Below are 17,690 nucleotides of genomic sequence, written 5' to 3'. Positions count from 1 at the left end.
CATGTGAAACTAGTGCTGTCAGTTCTGGAAAAACTTCGAGCTGCTGAGCTGTATGCAAAGTTGTCCAAGTGTGAATTCCACCAGGAAAAAATTGACTATTTAGGCTATCGCATATCATATGACGGCATAGAAATGGATATAGGGAAAGTTTTGGAATGGGCCCCTCCCCACACCAGGAAACAACTTCAAAGTTTCTTGGGATTTGCTAATTTTTACCGTCAATCTATTCCTGCTTTTGTGAAGATTGCAATGCCTATCACAAACCTCCTAAAAACAAAGGAGAGGTGAAACCGAAGCCTAGTAAATCACTGGAATGATCCATGGAGTGCCAAGCTGCTTTTGAGAAGCTGAAACGACTGTTTGCTGCTGAACCAGTACTCAAGCACCCAGACATGGATGCTCCTTTTGTAATCCAAGCCAATGCGAGTGACAAAACAGCCGGGGCGGTGTTACTACAAGCAAACGAGACAGAGACTCTGCAACCGTGTGCATATACTTCCTGTAAATTAACTGAAACCGAAAGAAGATGGGCCATCTGGGAAAAAGAAGCTTTTGCAGTTCTCTGGGCTCCGTTAACCTGGAGGCATTTCCTAGAAGGAGCAAAACACCCCTTTGGGGTATGGATGGATCATAAAAATTTGGAGGCTTTGAAAACACCTCAGAAGCTGTCTCCTAAGCAAGTTCGCTGGGCACAGTACTTTAAACGCTTTAATTTTTCACTGAAGTACATTTCCAGGGGGGAAGAACTTCATGGAGGATGCTTTATCTAGATTACCTCAATATGCTCAATGCTCACCAAGAAGTGGTACGGCCTATTGTCCCAACCAAACAGTTGGCAACTCCAGGAGTTACCAGAGCCCAGAAAAAGAAGGAAGTTGATTTATCAAATGATTTAACCGCACAATTAAAAGAAGCTCTAAAACTTGATGATTGGTTCCTTGCTCACTCAAATAACTGTATGGTTAGAGATGGATTGGCATGGGTGGGGGCCAAATTATATGTGCCAGCGAAGCTGAGAAACCACATATTACAGCAAGCTCATGATTCTAAAGCCGCTGGACATTTTGGATTTGTGAAGACTTACACTTGGTTAAAAGGCAATTTTGGTGGCCTACCTTGAAAAAGGACATTGAGACTTATGTGGCTAACTGTCCTATCTGTGTCTCAGCCAAATGGCCTCCTGGGAAACCAGCAGGCTTACTACAAAATGTGGCTAGGCCAACTGCTCCATGGAAGGAAATCTCTATGGATTTTATAGTGGAATTACCTGAAAGTGGGGGAAATACAGTTATTCGGGTAGTAACAGATTTTTTTCCCAAACAGGTACATTTCATACCTTGTGCGAAAATCCCATCTGCGAAAACGTCGGCTAAACTGCTTATTTTACATATCTACAGGTTACATGGGGTTCCTGAACCCATAATCTCAGACAGGGGTGTCCAGTTTACCTCAAACTTTTGGAAGGAGTTCCTGAAGTTGTTGGGCTCCGCCCAGGGCTTAAGCTCCGCCCACCACCCACAAACCAATGGGGCTTGTGAGAGAACTAACTTGGTATTGGAACAGTATCTTAGATGTTATATAAATTATCAGCAAGATAATTGGGCTGACCTATTGCCATTCGCTGAGGTGGCATATAATAATTTGGTACATAGTAGTACTGCGTTTACTCCATTTAAAGTGGCTCCGGGACAAGACTTTGTACCCATACCCGAGCTTCCAAAGGAGAAACCTAACATTCAGTCATTAGATGAATGGATAACAAAGCTCCAGCTTACCTGGCCGGTTACCCATAAAACATTAGATGATGCTCATCAGGCCCATAAAAAATTTGCAGATAAAAAGAGAACTCCACAAAAACCATATCAAGTTGGTGACAGGGTCTTTTTATCCACCAGATATTGGCAGACCACACAAAAGTCAAAAAAACTTGGAACTAAGTATGTTGGACCTTTCCCAATTGAACGAATTGTGAACCCTGTGGCAGTCCAACTGAAATTGCCTAAAACCCTCTGATGGATCCACCGTTTTCCGTGTTAGTTTATTAAAACCTGAACATACCTCCGACGTGAGACCGACTCAGGTCAATCCCCCCGTGCCATTGCTAATTGACAGTGAACAACATTTTGAAGTTAAAGAAATTTTGGATTCTCGAAAACAAAGGGGTCGACTCCAATATTTGATTGTTTGGAAACATTTTCCTCCTTCCCAGTCCGAATGGGTGAATGAGAAGGATGTTAGAGCTCCTAAGCTTATCAATGCATTTCATACTAAATATCCTGATAAACCCTAAAATATAGTATTATGGTGTTATATGTATATTTTCTGTTATCTTCTGTTTTTATCTTTTATAGGACTAACGCCTCTTTTGCAGGAGGGCCGAATGTCAGGCTTCAAGATTTTCTCCCTTTGCTTTGCATCTTTCGGCTGTCATAAGTAACGGGGGGAGGAGGGGGGATATGGTTATAGGAAGCGAGCTGGAGGTGTTACAAAACAGAACTGTATAAGTTGCGGGGGGGGGGGTTCTTGCTTAGGCTTCTATCCTATGCTATGCGCAGCCGCAACTCTTTATCAAAATATGTCAAGGTCAATGGACAGAGGCCTCATCACCACCTGGAGATGCCTACATGATGCTATACACAAGTTTTAATTGGATGAGCCAATTGAACTATTAGGGGTGGAAACGTTGCCATCACTTTTTATATGTGATTTACACGCTCATTTTCTCAGATTCAGAATTCTTTTGTTGCTACCACTTGATTTCCAGTAAAATATATCTTTTCTCTAATTAATGGAGTAATTCAAAATGGTGCCCACTTCTAGGACAGAATCATGTAGCCTGCATGGAAGCTCAAAGGCAGAGCAACCTGTTCTCCTTTCCCAACACAAATTCCAGACCCTTAGAGAATTGGGAGATTGCACTGGGAAAGAAGAGCAGGCAACTACATCTGGGACTGAAGGAGAATGTGGGTCCCAGCAGAACTGAAAGCAGGCCCATGGCCTGTGGGGGCCTGGTGGGTGAGAAACCAAACCCAAAGTCTATAGGGATCCAATGGGGCAGCAAGGAGCATGGAGCCTTGGGAGGCTCAAGGAATGTGAGCTGGAGCTATATGAGGGTCTGTCGTGTGACCCATTGCTTCATCATATTTACCATATTTTACCTTTATTTTGTTATATTTTATTGATTTTATTGTACAGGTAGTCTGCACTTAGCTACCACAATTGGGCCCAGCAACTCAGTGGCTAAGCAATGTGGTTGTTAAGTAAGACTTCACATGATTGCAATTTTCAGGTTTTACTGGAAGCTTCTCCACTGATTCCACTTGTTGGTAGCTGGCTATAAAGTGTGCAAATAGTGATCACATGACCCTGGAACAGTGCAACTTTGTAATTGAAAGCTGATTTCCAAGCACCCATAGTATGATTATGTGACCGTTATAGTTTACAATAAGAGAGAAAATTGTCTCAATCCATACCTATTAGTCCATATGAAAGGAATTTGTTTACTGATGTCAGAGCTAGTCCAGTAATCGGGCCAGTGGTATCTTCTGATCGAATAACTTCCAGAAAAGGTCGAAGAAAAACAATAGGTTCAATGGCTGAAAGTTCTAAATCAGAAGACAAAATTAAACATCATAAAAGTTACTTGTATGTGAAGGAAGAACGCTGCTGAGATTCAAGTCTGGAAACCCCAAGATGACTTGACTGGTTTATTTATTCACACTTATATTCAAATAAACCACACAAAGAAATCTAAAAAGTTCTTTGTCTATATATCAATACAATAATAGAAAAAAGATACAGAGTAAAAAAAAGAATATATGAAACTTATTCACTAAAGATAGTCATTATTTTTATTACAATTTTTAATTGCTAAGGGACCTGTAACTTCTCTTGTATAACCTGAAAGTGCATAATCATTCAGTCTTCCTTCCCTTCTCCCTTCCCACCTCATCCCAATTTAAATATTACTCAGTTTAATAATATATTACTTTATCAAAATGTATGTAAATTGCTTTTATAGCTATTATGATTACCAGCAGTAATATTTTGGGGAGAGAGGAACTGGATGTGAGATAATTGTAAACTGCAGGATGTATGTTGTTATAACATACTCATCCAGTTTTCTTGCATTACAGAATTACACTACACAAAAGACTTCAAGCTGTCATTGATGTTAAAGGGGGCAATACACCGTATTAAGAACTGGGGTATGTGAACTTTTAATCAGGGTCATTTGGGTAGTTTCTGTTGTTATTATGATTTAAAAAGAGTAACTGATTGATAATAAATGGCTTCAGCCATACATTAACCATGAGTGAAAGAAAAGTTTTTGTTTTATCATTCATATTCTCTGAAAAATGGCCAAGAAATAATAAATTGGGCGTTGGTCCTTACCTGATACGCCCTTTCTTGTCGAGCTGCGTAGAGCATCCAGAGTGGGAGGTGCTCCAGTCTTCGCTCTCACAGGCTGAGCTATAATTGAGGAACGTTCCTCCTCCTCCACATGACTCCTCCGTAGCGTTTTACAAAGACGAGAAGACGAACCTGTATCCTCTCATCTTAGCGTTTGTAACAACTCTCAGCTATAAACTGTTTGAATCATTGGTCAAAACAGGATTCCCCACCAGACGGACAAATTAGGGTGGGGCTGGATGCTCTACGCAGCTCGTCGAGAAAGGGCGTATCAGGTAAGGACCAGCACCCATTCTCCATAGAGCTGCTGCGAGCATCCAGAGTGGGACATACCAAAGCATGGCCTGTCCTACGGGAGGGACTCCGTCTGGGCTGGAATCTCCTCTGGGTCTGTAACCATTTGCTGAAGGACTCGCCTGCCAAAGGAAGCTTCTGCTGAAGCAAACACATCGATTTTATAGTGGCGAATAAAGGTGATGGAGACGCTCATGTGGCTGCTCGACAGATATCAATTATTGGAGCTTGGGTAGCCCAGGCTGCTGAGGTAGCCGCACTCCTTGTAGAATGTGCTGTAATTCCACTAGGAACAGGAAGAGCCTGAGTTAAATAGGCCTTGGAGATTGTAGCTCTGATCCAACGGCCTACAGTAGACGGGGATACTCTGAAACCCAGCGTCTTTGGTTGTAATGACAGGAACAATGACTCTGACTTCCTGAAAGGAAGAGTACGATGGATATATATACGGAGTGCCCGTCGGACATCAAGAGTGTGCCGCTGCATTTCCCTTTCTCGAGAAGCTCTGGGGCAAAAATTAGGAAGGATAAGTTCCTGTGATCTGTGGAAGGCTGAGTTGACCTTGGGCAGGAAGGAAGGATCTGGTCGCAAGACCACCCGGTCAGCGTGGAAAACACAGAGATCCTTTCTAACGGAGAGAGCTGCTATTTCAGATATCCGTCTTGCCGAAGTGACAGCCACAAGGAATACCACCTTAAACGTAAGGAACTGAAGTGACGCCTCCCTCAGGGGCTCAAAGGGAGGTTTAGTCAATGCCCTGAGCACCTTATTAAGGTCCCAGGTCAGGTATCTGTGCAGATTGGTGGCCCCTCTAAGAAAAGCTCGGATACGAGGGTGGTGCGAAAGCGAGCCAGAAGAATTGCCAGAGACAACAGTTGATAAGGCTGCCACCTGCCTTCTCAAGGTATTGGGGGAGAGGCTCCTGTCCAGCCCATCTTGCAAGAAGACCAAAATCTGTGCAATTGATGGGGAAAGCGGATTGATGAGGGACTTGTGGCACCATTTACAAAAGCTCTTCCAGGTGGCGTTGTATATGCGGGTGGTCGAAGGCCGTCTTGCTGCCAGAATGGTATTGATGACCTGATTGGACAAGCCTTCCTTTTTTAGACGGTCCTGCTCAACCTCCAGACAGTTAGTTGAAGCCACTGCGGATTTGGATGTTGAAGAGGCCCTTGGGATAGCGAGATCCTGTCTGGCAGAATCCTCCAAGGAGGGGCCACTGACAGGCTGCGAAGGTCCGCAAACCACGGTCTCCTGGGCCAGTACGGGGTAACAAGAAGAACTTCTGCCCTCTCGAGGATCAACTTTTGGATCACTTTGGGGATTAACGGAAGGGGGGAAAGACGTATAAGAGCCCTGTGGGCCAGGGGCAGCATAGGCCATCGTGGTTTTCTGCTCCCTGAGTGGGGTATTGTGAGAAGAATCTGGGAGTCTGGGCGTTGAGCGGTGATGCGAACAGGACCAGCAGTGGCCTCCTTGAACGCTGAGGCCTCCTTGAACAGGCACCATTCTGACTGGTCTAGAGTGGCCCTGCTCAACCAGTCTGCCTGAACGTTTGAGACCCCCGAGATGTGGTCTGCCCTGACGGATAGAAGGTTGGACTCTGCCCAGCGACAGATCCACTCGGCCTCCTTCATGAGCCGGATGGAATGTGTGCCCCCTTGACGGTTGATGTGAGCCTTGGTCGTAATGTTGTCCGTCAGGACCAGTACGTGATGCCTGTGCACTTGAGGGAGAAAGGTGCGTAGGCCAGGTATACTGCGTGGAGCTCCAGCCAGTTGATGGTCTTTGGTAGGGGAGAGGATGAGGATGTCATCCACGTAGCAGTGAATGCGGATGGGAAAATTCCTGAGGTGAGCCGCGAGGGCTGCCAGAACCTTGGTAAAGACCCTCGGAGCAGAGGCTAGACCAAAGGGAAGTGCCACATATTGAAAATGCTGGCCGTTGTAGCAAAATCTCAGAAATTGGAAACACAAGGGCTGAATGGGGATGTGAAGGTAAGCTTCTGAAAGGTCAATGGAGGTGAGCCAGTCTCCCTTCCTGGTGCCCTGAAGAATAGACTGCAGTGTATGCATCTTGAACTTATGACGGGCAATGTAACGGTTAAGCCTCTTTAAGTCTAGGATGGGTCTCCAGCCTCCGGAGTGCTTAGGAACTAAGAAAAGGTGGGAGTAAAACCCCTTTCCTCGCTGCGAGGATGGTATGGGCTGAATGGCCTTAATTTCGGTAAGGTGTTTGATAGAGGCTTCTACGAGAGCACGCTTGGTGCAGTCTTGGAAAGGGAAGAAGCCATAAAACGTTCCGGAGGAGGAGACTGAAACTCAAGGGAAAGGCCGAATTTGACAGTGTTCCTAACCCAATTATCGGAAATGGAAGATTACCATTGGTCGGCAAAAAATTTGAGGCGTCCGCCAATGGGATGGACAATGGTGGGACTATCTGGGGCGCCAGGATGATTTACTTCCTGCACCCCGGAAAGGTCTCCTGTAGCTGGCCCCTCTCCTATTCCTGTCACCCGGGTCGCTCCGGTCCTGGTAAGCTGGGCGAAAGGGCGTGGATCTCTGGAACCTGGGGGAGAAGGATGATTGAAATGGGGTATGAAAGGAGCCCCTTCGAAAGGGCTGGGACACTCTGGGCTCCTGTCTACGAAAAAGAGATGGGAGAAATTTCTTTTTATTTCTGCTTTCCATCAATAGTGGTTCAAGGGCCAGGCCAAATAATTTGCCTCCCGAGATGGGGGCAGAAGCTAATTTAGCTTTATTCTTAATGTCTGCTTGCCAGTGTTTAAGCCAGAGCAGACGCCAGGATGTAACGTGTGAGGAGATGGCCCGGAAAGAAAACTTCACAGAATGAAAGGTGGCATCGGCCGCAAATTCTGCTGCAGCTGTAAGCTTGGCAATGTCCTGGTGTGCCCTGGTGTTAGATGGGGGGACATGCTGCTTCAACTGGCGGAGCCATCTGATGGAAGATCGAGTGAAAAAGGATGCGGCTGTGGCTGATCGAATGGCCCAGGCATTGGATAGATGAGCCCGGCATAGTGCCATCTCGGCCCGTTTGTCCTCTGGTTTTAAGGCTTCCAGGGCGTCAGTTGGGGTGGAGGATGATGCTAATCTTACTATGGGGTCATCCACTTCAGGAGTGTCTAACAAGGAAGAGAAATCCGTATCGAGATTAAAAAATCTCTTGTCCTGACTGGAGGGGGCAGGGGGGCGATGAGACCAACTGTTTTGTTACTAAGTCGGAGAAAATGGGAGGAGTGGGAATAAACTCGGTCTCTACGACCGGCTGCTTGAAAATAGACTCCTCTGGGTCTCCAGGAGTTGCTGGGGAACAGCCAGAGGGTGACTGGGTCATTAGGCCCGAAATGATTTTTGCCTTGAATAGCAAGGATTTGAACAGATGGAGTTTGAACAGGCCTACAAAGGTGGGTTGATCAGGAGAAATCCCCTCGTCCTTACACATTTCTCCTTCCATCGGTTCCACCTCTGACAAGGGTTCAGAGTAGTGTAAGGACCCCCTATCCAATCCTTCCTCTTCCCCGAAGTGTTCAAGGCCCATATCCTCTTCCTCCTCCTCCCCTTCTGGAAAGGGGATCTCCCCTTGGGGAAGTACCTGACCATGGCGGTGCTCTGGTCTGGGAAGGGATCTGCCAGAAACGGATTCGACCTCGGGTGCCATCATTTGAGAACCTGGTCTGGACAACTGCTGGATACCTTCCGCGATTCCCTGGCGGATGGCCAGTTGCATCCACTCCTTAATACTGTCTGGAATAATACTCATGGATGGTTCCTCTGGTCGCAGTCCAGCGGCGGTAGGTGTGAATGTAGCCTCAGGTGCCCGAGCGGCTTGGGGGCTGCAAGTGGGCGAACTGCATCTAGAAAGAGAGAGCTGCTCTGGCAGAAGATGGGGTTGAGCGAAGGTAGAAGGGGTGGGTATATTAGGTACTGAGGTTACAGATTGAGAGTCCTTTGAACGTCAGTCAAATTCCTTCTCCAAGGCTTTATGGCCCCTTAGGGCGTCCCTCTGAGAAGCCTTGGAGGACTCCTTGGCCTGCCTGCGCAAATGGTGTGTCTTAGACTTGGCCTTCAAAGAAGGTCCTCTGGGATTGTCCTCTGCCATAATAAGGGAGTGAGAAATACAGAAAAGTAAACTCAAAGAGGCGGTTGGCACGCCTAGGAGTTCGACCTACAACAAGGCCAGATATCCTAGAGTTGAACCATGTCCCCCTTTTGGAAAGATTTTGATCGTAAAAATATATTAACTGTTTTCTGGGTTTATTGTATGAATATTGATTATATTTATTTTATTTTTATTTTTTTTGGAAGTGGGATCAGTTGAGGCTTAACAGATCCGTATGATTATAAGGATAATTGTTAGAATGAAGACCAGAAACTCGGGTACTTAAGAGAGATAAGAATACAAAAAAAGCCAATGAGTCGAATGAACGCTGAGGCCGCAAAAAAACGGGAAAAAAAAGGGCAAACAATAAAGCAGGGCCTCCTGAGGTAGCCTCCCAACAAAATAGGAGGTATTAACAAGGCCTTGAACCTCACCTCTGTATACTGCTGCGGGAATAGCCAACAACAACAACAACAATAATTAAGGTAGCAGGGCTAGGAGCCACGGTACCCAGTTATCTAGGAACTAGCAGGCCTTCCGGTCCGGCTCTGGGCCTCCAAAGTCACCGCAGCTGAGATAAATCAACAAACAAAATGGCGGCCGGCCACGAGGCACACTTAAAATGGTGGCCAGGACCGACGCGAGCTCACAGAGATGGAAGAAAAAACGCCACCTCGACTGAAAAAAAAAAACAGTTTAAAATGCCGAAGCACGAGGGGCAGAAGGGAGCGAGCTCACCTTCTAACGAGCATTCTTGGGGGGAAGGAACAACAGAGCGCTATAAATAGCGCGAACAGCAAGCCGCTGCCTGAGAGCAGCCCGGCTTAAAACAAAAGGCAGGGAGGAGGGGGGGTAGCTCAAAAAGCTGTTAGGCTCCCCTTTTCTCCCCCAAGGGGCGAAAAAAGTCCCACTAGATAAATATCAGGCACACCAACTGCGGAGGGACCAAGGAGAAGGAAAGGAAACCAAACCTGAATTATTTTTTGAAAGATCCTGGATTGGCCAAGGAAGAGTTGTATAATGCTGCCTGTCTCTTACGAGGCTGAGCTAAAACTGGGGAACGCTACGGAGGAGTCACGTGGAGGAGGAGGGGCGTTCCTCAATTATAGCTCAGCCTGTGAGAGCGAAGACTGGAGCACCTCCCACTCTGGATGTTCGCAGCAGCTCTATGGAGAATCTGCCAGGGTATGTAAACTTGTGAGCAGTCTAAATCAGGGGTGGGTTTCTACTGGTTCTGTCCACCTCTGTAGAACCGGTAGCTCTGAAGAGCAGCAGACATAGAACCGGTTCTATATCTGCTGATGTTTTTGCCCACCCACCTGGGCTGTTACCTGATCTTTATTTCCGGATTTTTCAACTTCAGCTGCTGAACGAAGCACAGCTGCAGTTAAAAAAAACAAGGCTGTTTCAAAGGCTGCTTCTCGGCAGCAGAGGCAGCAGCACCGTGCTAATGACATGCTAATGACAACTGACAGGCGCACGGCTCACAGTGGGCAGGGAAGCTCGTAAATCCTGAACCAGTTGTTAACTCTGTCGTATCCCACCCCTGGTCTAAATGCTATTGCTATTACTGTTGCTTAATACATATCAGACAAAGATGCTCTTTTTCAATTAACCTACAAGCCAAAGAATGTCTTGAACAATATTTTGAAGGAAATTGTGAGGTATAATGCTAGTAAATACATTATTTCCCTGACATTGAACATAGAAAATCCACCTGGTTGAATGAAAGTTGAAAAATATATTTAAAATATCTGATACATTCTTGTCCTCTTACATAACAGGTCTATAAGTAATTATAAACTTTCCCATATATCACGAATGAAGGCAAATATACATGTTCCAAAATAATTATGCAAGATCGAATCTGGGTCGGTCACTGGGACCAGAGATTTATTCTTCCGAGCTTTCAAACTCATGCTGGAGCAGAGTAGGGAGAAGGTCCCTGAGGATGGGCTCCAGCATGAGTCCAAAAACTTGGAACAGTACATTTTTGGTCCCACTGACCAAGCCAGATTAGATCTTTCCCATCTATATTCAACAAAAATAAAAATGCTATTTATATAAAAAGATGTCACTGATGTAGAAACCTATTTATCTACCAGTTGAATTGACCCAGCATCGGTTCGCTATATAAAAAAAGTAGTCAACAGGAAACCCCAAAAGTAAAATTAATCTTCAAAGCCCATCTGTTATTGTATTTAACACGCAAAAGTCCACAAATGGCTTTCGGTTTCTTATAAGCTTATCTAATCCATTGTCTCTAATCAATGGAGAGTTAATTTAGCAATATCTGCCAGTTTGGTCAATTTTAAAGTCCTCTCTTCAACAGTCAGCATCCTCTTTTCCTTCCAATGCTTAGTATAAATAATCCTTGCAGCATGAAGAGAAATAGCATTCCAAACTGTTTTTCTATCCAATTTTTCCATAATATCTAGAAAAAAGGTTTCAGGTGTCATTATGATTTGTATTTTACGTATTTTCTGCATTGTCATCATTATATTTATCCAATATATGTCAACTCTCCAATTAGCAAACCCAAAGCAATGAAACACCCTTGGAAGATTTGAATTCCCAAAAGTAAAACTTTATAGGATACATCACGTTGATACTTAAGAAACAAAACTAGCTTTTCCCACACAAATGCTTGCCCAATTAAACAATACCTTCCCTTTCTTCCCATCCCAGGGTGATCACATTGTCCAATTATGAGACATTCTTTTGTTATGGGAACAATCCATCTCTTTCTTAAGCACCTGCAGCAATGACTTTGATGGCTTCCATGGTCTCACGATTTCTGCATACATTCTCCACATTCCATTTCCCACTTCCTTCCCCAGCTTATTGGCAAGTCAAAAAACATTAAGGTTTGAAAGAAACAAAGCAGCTCAATCTTGACAATATGATTTGGCATACTTACATATGGTAAAATATACTTGAAATCTGATTGCATTTCCAGCACTTGTTGCCAGTCCCTCTACTCATTTTCACCAATCTATCCAGAGCAAAATACCAACGATACATCATTTTATAAAAAAAATATTTTAAACTATAATTCAAACTAAATTTTAAATGATTGGTCCATGCATTCTCCCATTAGTCTAACATGATGATGAATCTAGAAAATGAATATGTTAAAGATTGAATAGTAAAATGGTTAAAACATAAAGCTAGACCAATATGAAAATGGCCTTTTCAAGACACTATTTTCCTTACTGTATTGCCTCTCTGCTCAGCAGCTGAAAATCCTCTCTGCTGAAATGCAAGCAGGATTTTTAGCCTCTGAGCAAAGAGACAGACACTCATGTGCGGCCTGCATCAGGCCTCCACCACCCATTTAAGGTACTCTGCAGTTCAAGCTCCCCTCCATGCACAGAAATGCTTTTGGTGGGATGCAAGAACAGAGCTTATTTCTGCACCCTGCCAAAGGAATTCAGTTCCTGTTGGCAAGCAGCAAATTCAGTCAGCTCCCAGAGATGAGAAAGAAGTCTCTTGGTAGGTGGCAGCAGCTTTCAACCTTCCTTGCGAGCTTGGCCGCTGACTTTCTGGGGAAGTTGGCAGAGACTGTAAATGGTAAACATATGATTGTAGGGAACTTAGCAACTAATTGTAAGTGCAAACGGATTGCAAAGCACACAGATCGAGATCAAGTGACTATGTAGCAGTGGTACAACATTTTGTGACTACTGAAAGTGCTTTAGAGGCCATAAAGCACTCTTTCTGAGGTTGTCATAATTCCAGACTATCTTTAAATGAACTAACATAAAATGAGGACTACTTGTAGAAGCAAACTGGATGCCAGTGAAGATAATATAAACCTGATGTGTGGGTGCATTATCAGGGGTGGGATGCTTCCGGTTCTGCCCGGTTCTATAGAGCCAGTAGCTCTGAAGAGCAGCACACACAGAACCAGTTCTGTGTTTGCTGCTGTTTGGCCCACCCGCCCACCCGGGCTCTTACCTGTCCTTTATTTCTTGCTATTTCAACCTCAGCTGCTTTGCGCAGCACAGCTGTGGTTGAAAAAGCAGGGAAAAAGAGGCTTTTTGAACGTTGCGCACCTGCGCGCAGTGCTTTTTAGCTATCCAGGCAGCACAGCCTAAGGTTATTTTACATGCGCGCATAGAGCGTGTGCGCATGAAACGTCATGCGAGTGCAAAACGTAATCACTGAACCGGTAGTAACGCCGGTTGAATTCCATCCCTGTGCATTATCAGCGATTTCTGAGCAGTACAGCAGATTTCAATAATCTTGAATTACCAGGGCATGGATTATTAAAATTTTGTCTAGTAGGATTGTAGCTGGTAAATCAGCGTAAGCTGATGAAAACCACTTTATGCTATTTTTAGACTTATTGGTCAGAAGTAATAGTGCATCATTTTTATGTCCTCAAATAAAAACAATGTTTCATTATTATTTCTTTTATTCATCCATCTCAAATATAAACCAATACATGATATAACAACAACAGCATATTTAACATAACAAAGACACAGACTCAACCACGCTGCCTGAAGTTCAGGCTTGGCAACAAAACCAGTTTTTAAAACCAATATAGAAAGCTACTAGGGTCAGGCCAAGTCTAACAGAAATGGTCTTAACAGAAATTCCAGACACCTATTATGTCAGAGCATTCACAGCATGACTACCATTATGAGACAACCCAGGAGCAAAACACAGCACAGAGACTTACACATTTAAAAGTGGTTTATAAAAGTGGATCTTACAGTACAGGTAGATATCACTGAAGAGAGACAGTTCTATAAGTTATCTGCCCTCATGTCATGAATTGGGATTCTTCTCCTTCCCCCTCTTTTTTGGGTGAGGAGAGTATGTTTTTTCTTTTTTTTTATGCTTTATTTGCTATTGAACAATGACTTATGTTTTCACACATGCACTTCTGAAATTTTTATAAAATAAATTAATCCTAGGTGCAAGAGTTAATTTTTGGTACAAATGAAGGGTCCAGACACAAAACCATCCGGTTGTCATGAAACATACACAAATCTGGCCTTACTGAAAGGCAGCTAATTCAGACACACTCCTGGCTGACGTAATAGCCACCAAGAAGAGTTCACAGTTAAAGTTAAAATACAGAGACCCACCGTTCGTAAAGGCTCAAAAGGAGGGCCCAAGAAAGCTTGGAAAACCTTAGGCAAGTCCCAAGTGGGGTACCTATGCATAATAGGTGGTCACAGTTTTGAGGCTCCCCTCAGAAATCTGCGGATCGAAGGGTGGTGGGAGAGGGTTGTGTACCTGTCCCATGAAATTACCAAAGCTAAGACCGCCACCTGCCTACAAAGGGTGTTAGGTGTGAGGCCCTTGTCCAGCCCATCCTGGAGAAACTGAAGGATCTCCAGAACAGATGCTGAAGAGGGGTTCTGGGCTCTCTCTGAGCACCAGTCATTGAATTTCCTCCAAGTGGCATCATAAAGTCGGGTTGTAGACTTTTTATGTGAAGCCTGTATTGTGTTAATTACACTATCTGAAAGGTTGGTCTCCTTCAGCAACTTCCACTCAACCACCAAGCGGTCAACTGGAACCACTGGGATTCCGGATGAAGAAGGCCCCCCCTGACTGAGAGAGATCTGTGAGGCCAGGATTTTCCAAGGCCTCTGAACAGACAGGTTCACCAGTTCCGCAAACGAGGGTCTCCTGGGCCAATATGGGGCCAGCAGAATCAGCTCCGCCTTCTCCTCCAACATCTTCTGGATGACTGCCGGGATGATTGGAAGGGGGGGAAAGGCGTAGAGGAGACCTAGGAGCCATCTACTCCGAAGTGCATTGGTCCCGTCCGCTCCCTGGGTTGGGAACCTGGAGAAAAACATGTTTACCTGTGCGTTCTGGGGAGTGGCGAAGAGATCTACCACTGGAGTTCCAAATATAAGGGACAACTCTTGAAACAGGAAAGGGTGGAGGCTCCACTCTGAATGGTCGACTTGACTTAGACTCAACCAGTCTACCTGGGAGTTATTGACCCCGAGATGTGGTCTGTCTTGAGGGACAGAAAGTTCCTCTCTGCCCATCTCCCCAGACGTTCCGCTTCCTGCATCAGGGCCCTGGACCTGGTCCCCCCGCCTGTTGACATGGTCCTTGATGGCCTTATTGTCCATCATAACTAGTACATGGAACCCTGATACTATGTCTAGGAAGCATCTCAGGGCGAGGAAGATAGCCTTGAGCTCTGGGAGGTTGATGGGGAAAGACCTGTCTGGAGTTCCAAAAATGTGGGACAATTCTAGGAACAGGGAAGGATGGAGTGACCATTCCAAGTAGTCGACTTGAGACTGACTGAACTAGCCTGCCTGGGAGTTGTCGACCCCCAAACTATGGTCCACCCTGAGAGACAGGAGGTTCCTCTCTGCCCATCTCTCCAGACGTTCCGCCTCCCGCATCAAAACCCTGGATCTGGTCCCTCCTTGCCTGTTGACATGAGCCTTGGCTGCTATATTGTCTGTCATGACTAGTACATGGGACACTGACACTAGATTCCAGAAACTTTTCAGGGCGAGAAAAATAGCCCTGAACTCAGGAGATTGATAGGAAGGAACCTGTCTGAAGATGGCCAGAGAGCTTGGGCCATCCAGCCCTGGGCATGTGCTCCCCAGCCGTGAAGGCTGGCATCCATGATCACTACAATTTTGTCTCTCACCATAAGATCACATTACACCCTTTGTAATGGCCTGAGACTGCCACCATCGAAAGGACCGAAGCACCTGTGGAGAAAGCAGCACTCTGCAGGCAGAATGACTGATCCCCTTTCTTTGGAAGAGGAGGAGGAATCACTGCAAGGTGCGTGCATGTAGGCATGCCCATGGAACAACTTCAATGCAGGAGATCATCTTCCCAAGCAACTGGGACAGGAGGAAGAGTGGAACGGAGTGACTTAGTTGAATTCTGTTGATCAACTCTTTGATGCTGTTCTGTCGATTCTGTGAAAGGAAGACTTCACAGCTGACTGTGTCGATGATGACCCTGAGGTGCAACAGTCAGGTCATCGGAGAAAGATGGCTCTTGATCAGATTGATGGAGAAACCATGTTCCTGCAACACCTGCATTGTGATTTGAAGATCTCATTTGGCTGCCTGGACGGAGGTAGATTAAATCAGAATGTCATACAGGTAGCATTGGACCCTCACAGGTAAGGCTCAGAGGAGGGCTGCCAATGCTGCCAGGACCTTAATAAAAACCTTTGGTGCCAATGAAAGGCCAGATGGTAGGGCCTGGTATTGGTAATGCTCACTGCAATAAGAAAAACGGAGGAACTGGCGATGGGGAGGCCAAATTGGGATATGGAGGTAAGCCTCTGTGAGGTCTATGGAAGAGAGGAGATCGCCCTCTTAGACGCTCTGAAGAATAGAACATAGGATCTGCATCTTAAAACACCTGTATGGGATGAATTTTAGGAGCTTGAGATCAAGGATTGCTCTCCACACACACACACCCCAGGCCTTTGGGATAACAAAGAGGCGGGAGTAAAAGCCCGACCCCCGCTGATCCCATGGAACTCTTTCTATGGCTCTGATGTCCATCGGGTGATGGATAGCTGAGTCCATCAGGGCCCGTTTAGATGTGTCACTAGAGGTTGGACAGCTGATGAAAAAAGATGGAGAGGGAGAGAGAAATTCAAGTCAAAGGCCTGATGATATTGTCCTGATGACCTAGGCATCATTGATTCCTCCCATCTGGATTTTAAACAGGTCAAACGACCTCCAATGGGAGGGGAGTGGATGCAGTTACTTAGAGAGCCTGAATGAACGACCTCCTTCCCCTCGAAAGGGCCGCTTACCCGAGAATTGTTGTTGTTTGGGTTGATGGTCCTGCTGTTGTTCCCAACGAGGGGGATACGTTGTCAAGTTGCGACTGAAGCGAGGGTTGTTGACTGGCCTGAAGGTTTGTGTTCTGGGGTACGTGGTGCGTCGAAAATCTGACCCCTTGGAGGAAGTAGACAGCACTTTTCTCTTGTCTCGTGTTTCTACCACATACGGATTTAAGGCTGCTCCAAATATGTTTTCTCATGAGCAAGGGGCCGCCGCCAACTTCCACTTATGTTTGGAGTCGGTCTACCAGTTGCGTATCCACAGCAGGCTTCTGGCAGACGCGGCAAATTTGGCCGAGTTTAAAGAGGCATCGGCGGTAAACTCGGCTGCCGCTATTATTTTGTTGAGGTCCTGGTGGGACCTAACATCGGCAATGGGAACTCTGTCCTGAAGTTGATGCAACCAGCGAATAGACCTGGTAAAAAATGAGGCAGCAGTGAAAGCTTTCATGGCCCAAGCTACAGCCTGGTGTATGCGCTTCAGAGTTTGTTCCGACCTTTTGTCTTCTGGTCGTAAAACATCCTCCAGTTCCATAGGGGTGCCTGAGGAAGCGAAGGTAGCTACCACTGGGAATCTACTGCTGGGAGAGCTAATGCGTTAGCCAAGGAGGGACCTACATTAAAGAACCTCTGTCCTGGATGAAGGGCAAAACCCTGACAGGGGGTTCTCACACTGGTCCTTTACTACATCCAAGAACAACAAGGGAGATGGGAGAAACTCATTTCGGACCACTGGTTTGGAAAATAGTGTGTCTCCCTGGCCAGAAGGGCCAGGCTGTGGTTACAGGGCCACCTCTTCTGGGCTTAACTGGGCTGTAACCAGAGCCTTCTGTAATAAGGGCCTAAACAAGGAGGGCTTAAAGACAGCCGTTGTGGACAGTTGTTCAGGTTTGATTTCCTCTTCATCGGAGAGGAAGAGGTCTTTAATTTCCCCCTCTTCCTCCTCCGAGGAACTACCCCATTCAGAGGGGTAAGAGGATCCCCTGTCATCCTGTCCCTCCCAGCTATAAAAATAATGAGGGGCATACATGGGTTCTGAAGTGGGGAC

General features: G+C 45.7%; 1 protein-coding gene across 4 annotated transcripts in view; it reads right to left on the bottom strand.

Annotated features, from left to right (window-relative positions):
* GBF1 (golgi brefeldin A resistant guanine nucleotide exchange factor 1) overlaps positions 1-17,690 on the bottom strand; it is a 324,935-nt gene that overhangs the window by 246,115 nt on the left and 61,130 nt on the right. For all 4 annotated transcript variants that reach the window (XM_026710970.2, XM_026710972.2, XM_026710971.2 and 1 more), the window contains exon 4: positions 3,474-3,605. In XM_026710970.2, coding sequence (XP_026566755.1) covers positions 3,474-3,605 — 132 coding nt within the window. The remainder of the gene's footprint in view (positions 1-3,473; positions 3,606-17,690) is intronic.

This window comes from Pseudonaja textilis, chromosome 4 (genome assembly GCF_049901715.1).
Source record: "Pseudonaja textilis isolate UNSWEBS1 chromosome 4, rPseTex1.2, whole genome shotgun sequence".
NCBI lineage: Eukaryota > Metazoa > Chordata > Lepidosauria > Squamata > Elapidae > Pseudonaja > Pseudonaja textilis.
Note: the sequence above shows the minus strand (reverse complement) of the source record. Positions and strands in the feature narration are given on the sequence as shown.